The sequence below is a fragment of the Mixophyes fleayi genome, chromosome 1, assembly GCF_038048845.1.
Source record: "Mixophyes fleayi isolate aMixFle1 chromosome 1, aMixFle1.hap1, whole genome shotgun sequence".
Classification (NCBI taxonomy): domain Eukaryota; kingdom Metazoa; phylum Chordata; class Amphibia; order Anura; family Limnodynastidae; genus Mixophyes; species Mixophyes fleayi.
Window position 1 is genome coordinate 23,733,851 of NC_134402.1, and position 18,939 is coordinate 23,752,789.

The 18,939-nt window shown below is 38.7% G+C and overlaps 1 protein-coding gene across 1 annotated transcript in view; it reads right to left on the reverse strand.

Moving 5' to 3' along the window:
- Positions 1 to 14,948, reverse strand: part of LOC142103903 (nicotinamide N-methyltransferase-like) — a 30,788-nt gene extending 15,840 nt beyond the window's left edge. Inside the window, exon 1 of the mRNA XM_075188280.1 lies at positions 14,794 to 14,948. Coding sequence (XP_075044381.1) covers positions 14,794 to 14,944 — 151 coding nt within the window. The 5' untranslated portion in view covers positions 14,945 to 14,948. The remainder of the gene's footprint in view (positions 1 to 14,793) is intronic.
- Between the last annotated feature and the right edge of the window lie 3,991 nt (positions 14,949 to 18,939).

The following is an 18,939-nucleotide window of genomic DNA, read 5'->3' on the forward strand; positions in this document are numbered from 1 at the left end:
TAACTGTGGACTACAGTGAATTTATATGTAAACTTGTAAGGTGTATTCTTTCACATAACTATTTCAAATTTATGGATACATTTTGTATTCAACTGTGTGGTACCGCTATGGGCACAATATTTACACCCAGTTTTGCCAACCTTTTTATGGGGAAATGGGAGTCTGAGTCTATTTATTCCAAAATCCCTTTGGGCATAATATAATTTTCTGTAAATGCTATATTGACAATATTGTCTTGATTTGGGAGGGTTCCAATGATAGTCTTATTTAATTATTTCGGTATATTGAAGATAATGATTATAACTTAAGTTTTACGTAAAAAACTGATGATAATCGTATAGACTTCCTCGACCTGATTCTTTAGGTAAAGGATGGCCTAATTGAATCCAGTACATATATTAAAGAGGTAGATACCAACAGTTATCTGCATTATGAAAGCTGCCATTTAAAAATGTGGAAGGATAACATCCCATTCTCTCAATTCAATCAAATTTAAAGGAATTGTTCTAATGAGGAGGTATGTGAAACTCAACTAAGAATTTATTTTGAGAGATTTAAAGATTGGGGTTACCCGGAGGATCTATTAATTAATGCTTTGAGTAAAACAAGGCAAAAAAAAAGAGAAGATATACTGGCATATAAAATAAAAAAAAAATAATAAGAGGGATATTGTTCCTTTTATAACTGAGTTTAGTGTTGATGAGAGAAGGATTAAACATACTCTTATTAAGCATTGGAATATCATAAATATGGATCCTATTTTGGGTACTGAAGTGTCTGATAAACCGGATATTGTTTTTAGGAAAACAAAGGATCTTTAAGTTCTGTTGGCACCAAGTCTGCTAAAAGATGGGAATAAATCGGAGGAGAAGGGGACTTTTATGTCTAGTTTCATTAATGGCTTTGGGAGATGCTCTAGATGTAATGTATGAAAATTGGTAGATCCCTGTAATAAAACCTTTTCTGATTCTACAAATACTAAGGAATTTAAGATAATGAACTGTCAAACCACTTCTGTGGTATACAAGTTGAAATGTCCATGCCTTGTGAAATATATTGGTAAAACTAAGAGAATGCTTAAAATACGCATTCAAGAGCATAAACGGGCAATTAGAAATAAATCTAATATGCATTCAGTATCAAAACATTGTTCTGCTTCTCACAATGGAGATCCTAGTTTGTTGAGATTTAAGGCTATAGAGCATGTAGTATTATGTCCAAGAGGGTGAGATTTTGATACTAAATTAGCTTGTAGGGAAAATTTTAAGCTGGGCACACTTGCACCTTTGGGCATGAATGAGACTTTTGAAATAGCGCCAATCATTTGATGTGTATTAATAACTAATTTCTTTGTCCCTCTTTTACCCCATCTCTCTTTTCTTTTTCTCTTATATGTTTTTATGTTCTTTATATATTTTTCGTATTATTTTAGCAAAGTGGCATTATGTATAGAGTAGGCTTATTTTGAGGTTGTTTTTAATGTGTATTGTATTAGTGTTACTAGTGGTATTCGTTGGGAGGAAGTGAGGTTCTTTGCTATGGGCAGAAGTAAGTTAGCACTATGGAACCTGCCGCCTAATTGTATTATTTATGCTCAATGTTATTAGTCATAGTATAGACTGTTTAGATTATTTTGTCAGGGCATATTTTGTTAATTTTATGTTAGCATCTGCTAATATCGGCGTACGGGTGGTAGTGACATATCGCCAAAACCGGAAATGATGTCATTGGACAGTGGCGGAAGTGACTGGACAGAATCTGAGTCCACAGTCTGCCGAAAATACTTTCTTGATTGGTACTTCTCAATGATTGGATATGGGGACTATTTAATAGAGGACTTTGTACTATAATACTACACCCTTTTGATAAAGTCATATCCTGACGAAACGCATTAAGGGAGCAGCTGTCTTTGGATTATCCCAGTCGTTTGTGGAGATTGTCTTTTTGTGGCCACTAAGCCTTCTCCTGGGACATCTGAGGGATTAATTAAACAGATAAGCCTCTGTACTTCTATCTTCATGTACGGGCAATTGTTTGCTCTTATTGGATACATTGTTATTAAAAAATCTCATTTTTATATAATCTTGTGTGAAGTACCATTTGCTACGAACGCACTGCACTATATTATTTCTTCTTGTTTCTGAGTCACATAATTAACTGTATGGAATTGGAGGCGTGATCCTTTCAGAGAGAATATCTGGATGTCAGCGGGATTTCTCCACCAGATAAGCTATTATATTATACAAGTTAACCCATGCATGATACTCATGCATTCTAGTTAAATCAAGCTACTTAAGGTGTTAAAAAGGCTCTTGTCATGCATTTGGGCCTAGCCCAGGCCTCCTCAGGGGAAGAGCGTTACTTCCCGACGCAAGCGCCCTTTTTTAACGTGGTTTTGTCCACATGTCACCACCTCATAATTTTTCTCCATCACCTCATCCTTCATATTCATCGTCACATCCTTCATCAAGCTACTTAAGGTGTTAAAAACTCCCCACTGTCACCCCCGGCAACCACCAACCACTCCCAACTGTCACTTCTCCTTCAAGAAATATATAGGTCAGTGTATAACTCTGCCCAGCAGGTGGCGCTGCAGCTTGGGTTTTTTTTTTCCACACACGCCACTAGGCATTTATATAGTAGATTCATCTGGTACAAGGATAATTTGGCCATTCATTATTTTACTTATGTTTGGATGTTTGAGAGATATATATATGTATCTGGGTCAAGCAAGTCAAACAGGGTCACCCGGCGTTGTGAGGGTCTATTTGTATTGTGAGTTGATTTTATATCATTAATTACCAATAATTTGGTAAATAGACCAAATATAGACCATGCTATTTAGTAAATAAGATCTGTTGCTTTGTCGCGTTGTCTTTATGTTGTGTTGTCGCAAGGTTTCTTTCCAGCAGTCAAAAAATGGTTTACAACCCAAAAAATGATGTTTATAATTTCTGATGCTGTGTCGCTTTGTCGCATTGTCGCTATGTGGTGTAATAGATTACCCTTTCACTACTAAATAAATGTAAGAAATGCAGCTTTATACTGGGAGCTGTGAAAGATATTTACCAAAAAACAAACATAGAACCAAACGATCATCTTCTTGTATATATATATATATATATATATATATATATATATATATATATATATATACACAAGTTAACCCGTGCATGATACTCATGCATTCTAGTCAAATCAAGCTACTTAAGGTGTTAAAAAGGTTCTTGTCATGCATTTGGGCCTAGCCCAGGCCTCCTCAGGGGAAGAGCGTTACTTCCTGACGCAAGCGCCCTTTTTTAACGTGGTTTTGTCCACATGTCACCACCTCATAATTTTTCTCCATCACCTCATCCTTCATATTCATCGTCACATCCTTCATCAAGCTACTTAAGGTGTTAAAAACTCCCCACTGTCACCCCCGGCAACCACCAACCACTCCCAACTGTCACTTCTCCTTCAAGAAATATATAGGTCAGTGTATAACTCTGCCCAGCAGGTGGCGCTGCAGCTTGGGTTTTTTTTTTCCACACACGCCACTAGGCATTTATATAGTAGATTCATCTGGTACAAGGATAATTTGGCCATTCATTATTTTACTTATGTTTGGATGTTTGAGAGATATATATATGTATCTGGGTCAAGCAAGTCAAACAGGGTCACCCGGCGTTGTGAGGGTCTATTTGTATTGTGAGTTGATTTTATATCATTAATTACCAATAATTTGGTAAATAGACCAAATATAGACCATGCTATTTAGTAAATAAGATCTGTTGCTTTGTCGCGTTGTCTTTATGTTGTGTTGTCGCAAGGTTTCTTTCCAGCAGTCAAAAAATGGTTTACAACCCAAAAAATGATGTTTATAATTTCTGATGCTGTGTCGCTTTGTCGCTATGTGGTGTAATAGATTACCCTTTCACTACTAAATAAATGTAAGAAATGCAGCTTTATACTGGGAGCTGTGAAAGATATTTACCAAAAAACAAACATAGAACCAAACGATCATCTTCTTGTATATATATATATATATATATATATATATATATACACAAGTTAACCCGTGCATGATACTCATGCATTCTAGTCAAATCAAGCTACTTAAGGTGTTAAAAAGGTTCTTGTCATGCATTTGGGCCTAGCCCAGGCCTCCTCAGGGGAAGAGCGTTACTTCCTGACGCAAGCGCCCTTTTTTAACGTGGCTTTGTCCACATGTCACCACCTCACATTTTTCTCCATCACCTCATCCTACATCTTCATTGCCACATCCTTTATCAAGCTACTTAAGGTGTTAAAAACTCCCCACTGTCACCCCCGGCAACCACCAACCACTCCCAACTGACACTTCTCTTTCAAGAAATATATAGGTCAGTGTATAACTCTGCCCAGCAGGTGGCGCTGCAGCTTGTTTTTTTTCCCCACCTACGCCACTAGGCATCTATATAGTAGATATATATATATATATATATATATATATATATATATATATATATATATATGGATTAGCTGAAGTACCCAGGGTTACTCGCGTTTAAAGTTATTAAGTTATCAAGGAGTTGGATGTAACTCTCAACATTTTAAAAATGATTACCAGCTTAACAGCTCTTCCAACACATCCATGAGGTGGCTGCCCAGTGTTGTTTCTGTTTATATATTAAATGTATTCCAAATCTATCCAGTGGAATGGCCAGAACAGGCTGCACTGGTCAAAGTTCTACCCAGCGTAGACCAACAGGAAGGCCAACTGGGACCCTAACCCCCTGAAACCTGGATGACATCCAACTTGACCACCTCATATTGGTTTCTTCCAGTGGAAGGCCCAGAACAAGCGCCCTAGACCAAAGTTCTGCACAGGGTATACCAATGGGAGGTCCAACCGGGACTCTAACCACCCTAAAACCTGTCCACTAACCAACTGGACCACTTTGCATAGATTTCATCCCAATTGGTGCAGGGGTGTCCGAAAGCATAACTGGGCAGAAAAACAAACCAAATCCATCCAGTGGAAGACTCAGAACAGGCTTCCATGGTCAAATTTCTGGCCAGCATACACCAGCAGAAGATCCAACCAGGACCCTAATGCCCATAAATCTGGTCAATATCCAACTGAACAACCTTACATTGGTTTCATCCTAATCAGTGCATAGGTGTCTGAATTCATAAACAGACAGACAAACACACAAACAATCAGACCAGTGAATTTAACCAGTGAACCAATGAATTTAATATATAAAACTATCCAGTGGAAGGCCCAGAACAGGTTCTGCCAAGCATACAAAAACATGAGTTCCAATCGGACCCTAGCCCCCCTAAAACCTGGCTAGAATCCAACTAGACCAGCTCTCGTTGGTTTCATCCCAATTGGTGCAGGTGTGCCCGAATGCATACCGGAAAGACAAACAAACCAAATCCATCCACTGGAAGGCCCAGAGCATGTTCCCTGAGTCATAGTTGTGGTCAGTGTACAACAATGGGAGGTCTGACTTGGACCTCAACCCCCTAACATATCTTCTGGGATCCATTGTTGCCATGCATGAAAAGACCAGGGGCCTGATTCATTAAGGATCTTCAATTAAGAAGTTTCTTATTTAAGTCTCTTGGACAAAACCATGTTACAATGCAAGGGGTGCAAATAAGTTGCACATACATCAAATACTGACTGCTTTTTCATGTAGCACACAAATATCAACTTTAAATTTCAGTGTACAAATAAGCTATCAAGTATTTGTGTGCTACATGAAAAAAGTCAGTATTTAACTTATGTGCAAAACAGAAAACTAATTTGCACCCCTTGCATTGTAACATGGTTTTGTCCAGGAAACTTAAATAAGAAACTTCTTCATTTAAGATCCTTAATGAATCATGCCCCAGAGGTTTACTTTCAAAATTGGTGCACATAGACTTCCATAAATCCTCAATCAAGATATTTTTTTTTTGTTAAAGGGATGTCATAGAAGAATAAATAAAATATAACTTTTATTAACTTGATTAAAATAGTTAAAAATAAAAATAGCGAAATATAAAAGTGCTTGTGAATAAACAATAAGTGATAATATTAAAATCGCTGGATGAACTTACTAATATCTACTAAATAAATGTAGGTTTAATGCCTATTCTAATTGGTCTTGGTCATATTATTAAGTTCAATTCTTATGGAGTTATCCTTCACTTATATTCAACCGATTATTGTCCAATCTAAGGGTTAATCTGTAAGATTGTAGTTCTCATGTCTTACACCACACCCAGTAGATCTCTCTAGGTTTCATTAAACAATAGGTTTTACATTTCCTTGCTGGAAAAAATATATAATCATCCCAGAGATCTACATCTGTCTCTTACATATATACGGACAGTGGTGGCCGGATTTTTTTATGAAGTACTTTCTTCACTAAAATAATTAGGATAAAACCCTTTATCTGACTCAGGTTTTCTCTTCTTAAACAAGTTTCTAATCTCCTGTATGGATTAATTGTAGCGACTAATTAAATACATATGCTGACTGCCATGCATGCCACATACGGGGAATAAGTTGATATCTACCTCCTAGTCGCTCCATACTGTCTTTGGATTTAGGGGGCTTCTAAGTCTATTGTAAGCATCCTCCTATATCTACTCGGAATTGAGGTGCACCAAGCGAAGATGCCTACACGCGTTTCACTATGCTTTTCAAATGCAAGCCAACATATTCATTTGACAGGTCTTATATACTCTGAGCAACAAGCCTCCAAAATGATATCAATATGCTCCACCATTCAGCAGTGGCATATTGATTGACAGTGTTCTCTACCAATAAGGACGATTTACATTTTTCATCCTGCCCACTGAAATTTCTTATTAGTTGAAAGACGATCTCTATTATTATTATATTCAGATATAGTATATGTATGTCAAACGCTTCATTACAGCTTTCAATTTTATATTGAATATATGAACTTGTAGAGTTTATTGTCCACCATTATCATTACTTTTAGGTAACATTGATGTGGTATGATAAAACTGTTAAACTTCAACAATAGATTTTAACATTGTTGTGTATACAATCTGCATTGTTAAAGTCTGTATGTTTGTAAAATGTATTACCAAAATTCCTGTAATATTAATTAAATACCCTAATTCCTGTAACAGTCAACCATTGTGACTAAGTCATCGATTAATAAAGGGAACTGCGACATCGTCTTTTGTATGTATGTCATGGATTAAATTCCGTACTAAGGTGAAATTGAACAATTCGTATTTATATAAATTATTTTTATGTTAATCGTATGTAATCCTTTATAAGGCATTTTCTAATTCCTTTAGTATTTGTATAAACTAGGATACATGCCCCCTGCATAGTGTCCTTGTACTTCACCTATTAATAATAGCATCAGGTAATTCATTGATAATCTTGTCCCCTAATAGGAGCGGTGTACATTATCTAATCCCTCCTGCTGTGTTTTTCTTATTATACAGAAGTTGACCAATGGTTTTCATTAAATATCATTTGTGAATAATTAATATAGTCCTTAATAGTGTTGTCAAATTACATCAAACCATTCCTATGTCCCCACGAACTACTCTTATCTATAACTTAATAAAAATACCAACTTATGTTCCTATAAATGTGTATTGATTATAATAAATCATGTAACACTGTGTAACCAACTAACTTACAGTGACTTACTTGAGAGTAACACTAGTGATTGCTGTGCTTTACATTTGTGTATAAAAGTAAATAACATGCATATGATTGTAAAAATAAAAAAAGTTCCTCAATCCATGTGATAATTTTCATACTGAAGTTATAACTTCTCTATAATGTGTTCATTTATTGTTTTTAATAGTGAGTTATACGTTCAATGTGTAATTAATTGTGCTATGAATTATATGTGTCCTACATTCATACCTAGCATTTATGCAAGAATCCTGTGTATAATAATATATTTGATCTATATTATACTAAATTATACCCACCAATTGTTTATAACTATTTACAATGCTAATACTGGAAAGTTATTTTTTTCCTTTTATAATCCTCTTTTCACTAATTAAAAAAACATGATTGTGTATTATAGTTTTTTAATATCATCCACAATCTCTGGTCATCAACGATGTTCTTCCACTGTATTTGATTACTGTTATTCCTCTATTATCTTTTGCTTTGTTTTCCTGGTGTAATATCTGCAGCTAAGTGTATATTATAATACTGAAACAATCACAATAATTATACCTATTGCTTACCACTACAGTTACACTTAGTTATCTTTATGTGATTGCAAAACTTATTGTTTTCTGTTTTGCATTTTTTAATAAAAGAGAATCCATACAAATATGTATACAATGACAGTAAGTGTTATATCATAAACACCTGTCTTTCTCCATATAGGTGACAGTTCTATATTTCCTAGAAATGTGGTCTAGAACTTTTTGATATCTGCCTACATGTCCATGTTTATTGACACACTGTGTAATTATTATTTTCACTAAGACCTACTGGATGTATCGTGTTCATTAAAAATATAATTTTCGATTCTTTTTTCAATAAATCTTGTTTCATATCGCCTACTCTGATGCCAAAATGTATTTTTTAGCCTGCATTCGGACCCCCTTCACTGACTGGGATGAAACCAACACAAGGTGGTCCAGTTGCTTCCTGGCCAGGTTTTAGGGGGGTTAGAGTCCCAGTCGGACCTCCCTTTGGTGTACAGTAGGCAGAGTTTTGACATAGGGAGCCTGGATGGATTTGGACAAAAACTTCACAGGCTGGAAACATTAGATCCCAGAAAACATACTAGGGGTTTCAGGTCTTGGTCGGACCTCCCATTGGTGTGCGCAGACCAGAACTTTGACCCAGGGGGCCTGTTCAGGGAATTACACTGGATGGATTTGTTTTTTTTGTCTGTCCGGTAATGCATTCGCAAACCCCAGCACTGATTGGGATGAAACCATTGAGAGCAGGTGCAAATGCAGGATTTGTACAGGGGGGTTCCCATGCCATGCCGCCAATGGGCGTGACCAGCATGCATGAGGGCCTGGCTATAATTTTAGACAGTGCTTGGCTGCTCTCCAACTCTTCCTATCCCCATCATATACATGAGCAATGCTGTGTGCACTTCTGTGTGGAAAAAGGACAGGTACAAGATACAGAAATCCCAGCATTGAGTGAACACAGTAGTCCTCCCTCCCCCAAAGCAGTCCGATATTAAATCACAAGTACCCTCGTTTAATTATTAGGCCTCCCAGCAACCACCCCGGACAGTAAATTAATGTCATTCACCTTTAATAAAAAGATCCATTTCCCCTTAAACAACCTCAAAATGAAATTAAAAGTATTTACATTTAATAAATAAAGCATTTCTTCCCAAACATTAAATAATTAGCATTCACTTTTAAGAAATATCTCACCTCCCCAAACTCAGCCACACATTCAATTAAATAGCACCCAAATAACCCCAGAATTAAATGAATAGTCCCGTCATCCCACCCTTTATAGACCCGCAGTAATACCACTAATAAATTAATTATCATCATCATCATCACAATTTATATAGCGCCACTGATTCAGGTTCATTGTACAGAGAACTCATAAACATCAGTCCCTGCCCCATTGGAGCTTACAGCCTAATTCCTTAACATACACACAAAGAGAAGGACAGAGAGAGAGAGTGAGAGACTAAGGTCAATTTTTGATAGCAGCCAATTAACCTACTAGTATGTTTTTTTGGAGTGTGGGAGGAAATCGGAGCACCCGGAATAAACCCACACAGACATGGGGAGAACATACAAACTCCACACAGAAACGGCCATGGTTGGGTATTGAGCTCATGACCCCAGCGCTGTGAGGCAGAAGTACTAACCACTTAGCCACCGTGCTGTCCAACCTTCATCCCACCAATAAATTAAAAGCTCCCACTCTCAACCTACTATGAAATTAATATTTCACACCCCATTCACATCACATAAAATCCACCCTCCCCCAAACCTATATTAAAAAGCCCCTCCAAGCCTATGTTTACAAAAGAACTATTACAGTTTTATATATTAAATCCCCCCACTTACATCAAAAGTACATAAGAACTCCCCCTCTCTCTCACACACACACACACACACAGACACACACACACACACACACACACACACATACACATTCACACTCAAACACACTTACATACTTACCCTCTTTATCTAGGTCTGTGTCTTATGTCCTGTTGCTGCAAACATGAGACATGCTGGCAGTGGGAGAGAACAGTGCAGACAGAAATGATCTGCACACAAGTTGCAAAGTGGCTGGTCTCGGGGTCCAGCCACCTAAAGCATACAGTGCCGGAGGCTGGGATGGCGGGGTTTCAAGGCACTAGGAAACAACCTTCCCCTTCGGTTGCCTATAGGGAGGCTGCTGAGTTGGATACTTGCCAGGTTTTAGGGGGGTTAGGATCCCAGGTGGACCTTTCATTGGTGTATGCTTGACAGTACCCTGTGAGCCTGTCCTGAGCCATGCACTCAAAATGTGGATAAAAACTTCACAGACTAGAATTATTGGATCCCAGAAGACATACTAGGGGGGTAAAGTCCCAGTTAAGCTTCCCATTGTTGTACGCTGGCTGGAACTTTGAACCAGGGAGCCTGTTCTGGGCCTTCCACTGGATGGATTTGGATGACATCTATATATATATATATATATATATATATATATATATATATATATATATATATATATATAAAACAAAAAGACAGTTGTCAGGGCTTATCCTTTACACTGCATATCTGTGTGTGTCTAGCAAAATGAAAACATGGGGTATTAGTTCATATTTTGATCAAAAGGTTTAAGCCTGCATCCCAACATCAAGGTCACCTCATTATATGAGGGTCCTACACTGACATATATGCTTTAAACACCATTAAAATGCAGTTAAAATCAGATGCACTCACCTCCCATGTATATGGGTTTACATCTAGCAAGGGCTGGCTGGTGAGCCACATGTTTAAAGCATATAGCTGGGTGCAAATTAGCATTCTGTTTTGCACATAAGTTAAATACTGACTATTTTTTCATGTAGCACACAAATACTTGATAGCTTATTTGTACACTGAAATTTAAAGTTCATATTTGTGTGCTACATGAAAAAACAGGCACTATTTAACTTATGTGGAAGACAGAATGCTAATTTGCACCCCTTGCATTGTAACATGGTTTTGTCCAGGAGACTGAAATAAGAAGTCCCTCAAGTTAAGATCCTTAATGAATCAGGCCCTAGAAGATTTAAACCCAGGCAACGGCGGGTCGTCAGCTAGTATATTTAAATATTGCGTGCTATGCATAAACTATTAATAGCATTTACAGAGTATGTATATCTACACTATTCATAGTTTGCTGAAAAACAAAGCTGCAAACATGCCTATCAAGATCTTGCTCCTCTCCTTGACTGAGATATAGATAGTGAAAAGAACAGAAATAAAAATACATATATATATATATATATATATATATATATATATATATATATAAAAACAGATAAGTAAAGGCTTTACCAAAAAAATATCAAAACATTTACTGAAGTATAGATTACATAGTTCCCGCCGATCATTTCAGTGTTCCACACTTTCCTCAGGGAATATGGCTGACGCTGCTCCACACCTTTCTAAATAGGGGCGTGGTCCGGGCTGTTCATAGTTTGCTAGCGTGCTGCAATGAAGGCATGATAAATCCATAAATTAACTAGTAGGTTAATTGGCTGCTATCAAGTTGACCCTAGTCTCTGTGTGTGTGTCTGTGTAAGTGTGTGTGTATGTTAGGGAATTTAGACTGTAAGCTGCAATGAGGCAGGGACTGATGTGAGTGAGCTCTCTGTTCAGCGCTATGGAATTAGTGGCACTATATAAATAACTGATCAAGATGATGATTGATCATGGTATGACAGTATTATGATCCATGGCTGCCATAGGGCCTGGGCAGCTCACTCATTGAATGAGAGAGAGGGTGTTAAACAAAAAGAGTAATAAGTAGAGGAAGAGGATTGATGAATCCTTAAGTGGCATGGAATTGGGAAAACACTGAGAGGATTTACAAATAAATGTGGTATATAGTGAAATATGATTTGTGCTATTTTTTTTTTTGGGAAGACAGTAGTTGATTCTACATTTGTGGGATAAATGATGCGTGGAATTTAACCATTACCAAAAAATGGTCCAACATGATTTTACTCTTACACTTTATTTTTTCAAATCATTTTGAAAATGTTTTAAGGAGTATTAAATCAACATAGTAATAGCAGTTGCTGTATGGCTTTGCTTCCACCTACCGTTGTATGTGGGGATTACAAATTATACTGTGAACTATATATTGGCAGATGGGAGTATAAGAAAACTGATCTTGAGGGGAGAGCTTTGAAAATGTACACAGTGGACCACACCTTGTAAGTTCTTTGGAAAGTGTATTTTCTGGGATTTCCTACACCGATTCTTTACATTGCTTGCACCTTTTGACAACCTAAGTAAAGACAGTATTTGCTAATGTCTTACCGACTCCCCACTGATAGTTCCTCCGTCCTGGCTGGCATCTTCCTGTCGGATCTGCGCATTCACTGACCCGATCACCTTATTCCCTCTGATATCCACTCATATGCTTCCTAATTTGCCTCCTACTATAAAAGGCACTTCCTTCTGTTACTCAGTGACTGTTCTTTTGGTCACCTGCCTTAGGTGTTAGACGTGGTTCCAGTTACCTATTGTGATTTCTCTCTGCAGACTATTGCACCTCCTGTGTATCTCCACCATTCCAGTGATAAATCTGCCGCCCGCAGACTATTCCTCCTCCTGTGTATCTCCACCATTCCAGTGGTAAATCTGCTGTCAGGAGACTATTGCACCTCCTGTGTATCTCCGCCATTCCAGTAGTAAATCTGCCATCCTTAGTACTGATCTCCTCTAATGGTCTCACTTAGACCAAACCTCCTGGTGATTACTATCTGTCCCTTGGATTCCGTATAGTAGTGCTAAACTAGGCAGACCCGGGATCTAATCCCAACCATCCTATTCTGGACCCCAAGTGTCTTCTCTCATCCATCCTGGTTGCTGCTGACATACCTATTTCTGGGAAGACGTTTGTCCCCTCTCACCTTCAGAATGGATTCATTCTTCTCGTTTCTCCAGCCACACTGGCTTCTGTAAGATGGCTGAATTAATCTCACAAAGTTATTGGTGGCCTAGGCTACGACCCGATGTCAAAGATTTTTTAGCCTCTTGCAACATATGCGCCCAGCATAAGTCCGCTCACCTGCCTCCTTCTGGTCTGCTGCTCCCGCTATCAATACCGGTCAAACCTTGGACCCATATTTGTATGGATTTTATTACAGACCTTCCGCCCAGCAAGAGGTTTAACACCATATGTGTAGTGGTGGATCGATTTTCTAAAATGGCCCATTTCATCCCTCTCTCCTCCAGTTGGAAAGCCACACTTTGGCCGCAGACTATTGCACCTCCTGTGTATTTCCATCATTACAGTGGTAAATCTGCCATCCTTAGTACTGGTCTCCTCTAATGGCCCCGATTAGTACTACCAGTGATGGCCGCGATCTGCGGAGCAGACACCGTGAAGACTAAACCTTCATGCGAGGGTCCCTGGTGAAGACCATCTGCCTGTTAGATTCAGCTGGGAGTAGCGCTAAACTAGGCAGACCCGGGATCTAATCCCAACGAAACTGTGACAGCTAATTAATCATTATATTTTCCTTCTCTGTTGAGTTCTATGAATGTGGGAGATGCACCCAAGTTAAGCAAAGTTGAACAAATCACTGATGACAATGCTAGAATAGCACAAGATAATTTTCAATGGTCTCAAAGCCCTACTGGCAACTGTCTTGATTTTTATTTTTTTTATTTGCCCGCTTCTATCACATATACAAAATCTCCAGCTTCTCTTTTTCTTTCTTTTACCATAACCATGCATCCACATAAGCACACCACCTATATATTTATCTTGCTAACTACAGTTCTGTCCAAAGTTCCCTGCCCTAACATCACTACTACAGCACAAACCCCAACTTTGCTACATGCACATAACCTGCTATTGCCATAATGCCCTCACACTGAGCTTTTCTGAACACAGACATGGGGTGTATCTGACTTCGTTCTCTTCAAATACATGTTATCAACTTACCACTTGCAAAATCCTGTCAAATGGATCTTAGAAACATTTCCAGAATATCACATCTCTCACCAAATCAGGATACTATAGCTTAAAATAATTCCATTATTACTTCCCATATGGACTATTGCAATAGACTCCTTATTGGTCGTTTCCGTAATTGCCTATAGCCTCTACAGTCAATTCAAAATCTTGCTGTCACACTTATGTATCTCACCCACCAATCTTTATCTAAATCTTTTATTTGCGTAATAACATATTCATAAAGACTCACCACAATTATATATAAAATGTAAACTTTTCACTACTACTTTAATCTATAAAGATCTTTACATTATGGCGGGCATTTAATCTGTTCTTTTATTACAAGATATTCTCCAAACTGTTCCCATCTTTAAATTACTTCAGACCGAGGCACCAGAATAGCAGCTAGTTAGTTGTAACATAAACTTCTATACAAGTTAGATACTCACTCACATGCAACTTACATTCACATACTCACAGAAGTTTCATATAGACTGAATTACAGGTTACATACAGGTCACATACATATTCACACACTCACATACAAACCACGTTGCATCGTCATGTGTATGTCTTTGTTAAATTGATTTTCATAAAAATAAAATTTCATTCCAAAATGAAATTTACAGTTTAAAAATAAATTCAGATACCTGATGTAAATGCTTTATGGAGAAATGCCATCAAACTTTTAGTGGATTCTTGAAAAAGACAGTCTGGAGTTTTTGGAGAGAAGTAGTCGTCCAGTAGTGCATTGTGATTAAACTCATCCTCGTGGTAGTACTTTATCAGTCTGGAATCCATTCTGTATCTCTGTTTGCAAATTGGTAAAATTGCTAGAATTATTCAGAGCTTTATACTTTATGTAACCGGATTTGATGTTCTTTAATAAATATTGAAGTTGTATCACACGTCGGTGCAAACAGGATTATACAGTGTTGACAATAATATTGTCTAAAGATAATATTTTCTAAGTGTTGGGGTAGTTAAACATGGCATGGAATTAACCCTTTATCCTTCCTGACATATTTATTCTTTTTGCTATTTAGAGTCACACTCACCCACAGGTAACATATACAATCACCCACTCACATGCAGATTACATACACACTCACATACATACTCACCCACTTACAGACATGTTACATACACACCCACTTAGTCATGTGCAGATTATATACACTGAGATACAAGTTACATTCATGCTCACTCATGTATAGATTACATGCACAATCACCCAATGAATTGGAAGTACCATATACACTCAGATACAGGTTACACACACATTAGCGCTACAGAATTTGCTGGCGCTATATAAATAAATGGTGATGATGATGATGATTCACATACAAGTTACAAAAACATACTGGTAGGTTAATTTACTGTTACAAAATTGACCCTAGTCTGTGTGTGTCTGTTTGTCTCTGTGTGTGTGTGTGTGTGTGTGTGTGTGTGTGTGTGTGTGTGTGTGTGTGTGTGTGTGTTAGGGAATTTAGACTGTAAGCCCCAATGGGGCAGGGACTGATGTGAGTGAGTTCTCTGTACAGCGCTGCAGAATTAGTGGCGCTATATAAATAAATGGTAATAATAATAATAATAATAATAATAATAATAATAAGCTACATACACCCTCACCCACTCATACACATGCTACATACACACTAACATACTGGTTACATTCAAACTTACTAACTTATTGGTAACATTTATGCTGACTGATATTGAAGTTATACAGTATTTAAACGCACATACAGGTCACAGACACACACATTTACACAATCACACGCAAACCACTACTGTGGCAGTTTAAACATGCCATGCAATAAACTCTTTAGCCTTCCATCCACATCTGGGGGTAAATGTATGAATCTCCGGATTCTTCATCTCCGGCGTGTTCAGCCTCTTCAGCGCTTAAATTTAAAGCGGCGCTGCATTGTAAAGGGAAGTTTCCCTTTACAATGCAGCGCCGCTTTAAATTTAAGTGCTGAAGAGGCTGAACACGCCGGAGATGAAGAATCCGGAGATTCATACATTTACCCCCTGATCTTTTTGTTGTTAAGCTCTTCTATAGAGCCCTATTTGCTCTATGCTTTGGGCAGGATACATTAGGATGGGTTTGGTGTTTTTTCTGTTAACTTCTCTTCTGTATTCCCATTCTGTCTAAGGAGAACTTAATTTATGAATACATCTGCTATATTTTCTTCTGTATGAAAGGATGTTGGGATACTGAGCCTTTTTTATCAATTCTAATGTTGTGACTAGACAACACAAAAGCATCCCTTTCTGCAGACTTTGTGAGGACACTGGGATTGGAACCATACTTCTCTAGGTACCCAGTCCTCTAGGTTCATCTGAATCGTGTACCAGACCCGGCTAGTTTCCTGACCACCCCTTCTGGATCTTCTCTCTGCCGAAGGTCAGCTGCACCGCTCATCTCTCCACTCCAGCATCCCCTAAGGTACTACCTTTGTTTACTGCTTGGTGCCTATTCAACTGTCCCTCTCATGTTTAGAGACTGAAACAAGGGCCACAGCCTGCAGTCTTCTAGCAACTAAACCCATCCCTCCTTGTGGGGATTCTTGGAGAAGACCAGGGGGCTGTTAGACTCCGCGCCTTGCTAGGCCTGTGTATATCTAGACTGAGAGGTCACTCTTGAGAATAAGATTATACTTACCTTTGTTGCTGACTTTGTGGTTCTGCCATTCATCGCTTCTCTGCTAAGTCCGGTTACTAAACTGCATTACTCAGCATCCGTCCTGTTCCTGAATTCTACACTAGCATCACTATACATCAACCCTTTTGAATTCTGCAACTCATCACTTCACAGCATCATCGTTCAGCTTTCTCTGCTGTTAAGACCTGTGACTAAACTGCATCACTCAACATCTTCGCAGTACTACCTGTGCAGCCTATCCCGCTATCAAAACTCATACATACATGAGACTACATTCTATTCTGCCTTACAGTTACTTGGAGGTTCTCTGTTTTATCTGCTCTGCACCTCCTAGAGGACTGTGACCTGCAGTTGAGAGTAGCTAAGACCATATTCCTCCGTGGGAGTCCCTAGAGAATACCTCTCCTCCATTAGACTCTGCACCTCTCTTGGGGTAAGCTGTTACTCAAGCAGAGATCAGGACCATCCCCACTGCTGGCTTTCGTGATAGTATGATCTGACCCTTAAGAATGGAATTGATTAAGAACCATCAGCCAAAGCAGCATTTGGTGGGTCGTATTGAACTGAGGCCAAGCTCATGGTTCCTGTCAGTCCTTCCTCTTCCATGTGGTTGCTGACTTCCCAAAAATTTGACGTTGAACCCAGAGGTTGTCGAAGACTCTTGAATCAATACTCAATCCAATTTGAACTACTTCCTCAGACCTTTTCCACGGACCACTCTAAAGTCGCTTATATTATATCCCTTCTGTCAGGACAAGCTCTTGCTTGGGCTTCGTCCCTCTGGAAAAGGAATGATGCCCTTCTGCAAGATGCTGCCGCATTCACGTCTGCTTTTACAAAAAATTTTGATGAACCAGTGTCTCTTCAGCCTCCTCTAGTCTCCTCAGCCTGCATCAGGGTTCTAAAACCCTCACACAATATGTAATCCAATTCAGAACTCTGTCATCGGAACATCAATGGTACAATGAGGCCTTAGTAACCACCTTCTGGCAAGGCCTCGTGGAACAAATCAAAGATGTATTGGCATCCCAGCAGTTAGCCACAACATTTGATGCTCTTATCTCATTATGTCACAGGGAAGATATCCGCTGTCTGGAAAGAGCATCTGTAAGGGACTCTCCACAACGGGTTGTCTGCAAACCTTGCTCTCGTTCTCGGTCTTCAAATTCCTCTGTCGAACCAATGCAATTGAGTCGAGCCAAGTTGTCTCCTGAGGAGAGACAGAGAAGAATCTCTAAGAAATTATGTATTTACTGTGGTGAACCCGGGCATCTTCTTGCTTCTTGTTCCAAATGGCAGGGAAATTCCAAACCCTAACTTGTGATCGGAGAGTCAGGTAAGGGACGTTTAAATCCTCTTCGAGTAACGGCTTCTCGCAAAAAGGTCAGATAGGGGTGGTCAAAGACCCGTCCGCATGAGAAGCAAAACAAGGTCTGTGAGACAAAAAACAGGAACATTGTATTCAAATAAGGAGTCCACGTACAGATCGCCTCTCATCAAGGAACTACCTCATAAGAGTTCCCTGAATAGGATTTACAAACCCCTAGATCCAAGGAAAGTAAACAACTTCTTGGGATATACTTCCCCTTCCAAAAATTATATCCAACTAGCAAAAGATGGATTTGGGAGGGGAAAAGCCACAGCCTATAAGGAAATATCGCAAGTACAGATAGATATATTGAAGAAATTAGAAAAAGCACAGGCACCCATCTCCCAAAACACAGAGCATCTGAGCAGACCATGGGATCAGGACCCAGAAAAAAATTTGGATCTTTTTTTAGATCTAGCGAAGGATCCCAGGTTCCTTACAGAGATAGTCCATGTGGACACGAACCTGTTAGGACCAACCCCTCCATCCCCCAGGAGGAGAAAAAGGCACATAACCTCAGAGGAAAGAGAGGAGGAAGAATATGCAGGACCAAGGCCCAAAATAAAAAAGTAAGCCACTTTACTAATGAAGGAATCTTTAATCTCAGTAACATCCACCTTACCAAGGCCCAAAATGAGGTTTTGGGAAGAGGACTAAAGTTTGCTCCTAATACATCAATGGACAAATTTGAAACCTACATTGACATTTATAGGTTCATTCGTAAACTTACCCTGAAAAGATATTTCATTAAAGACC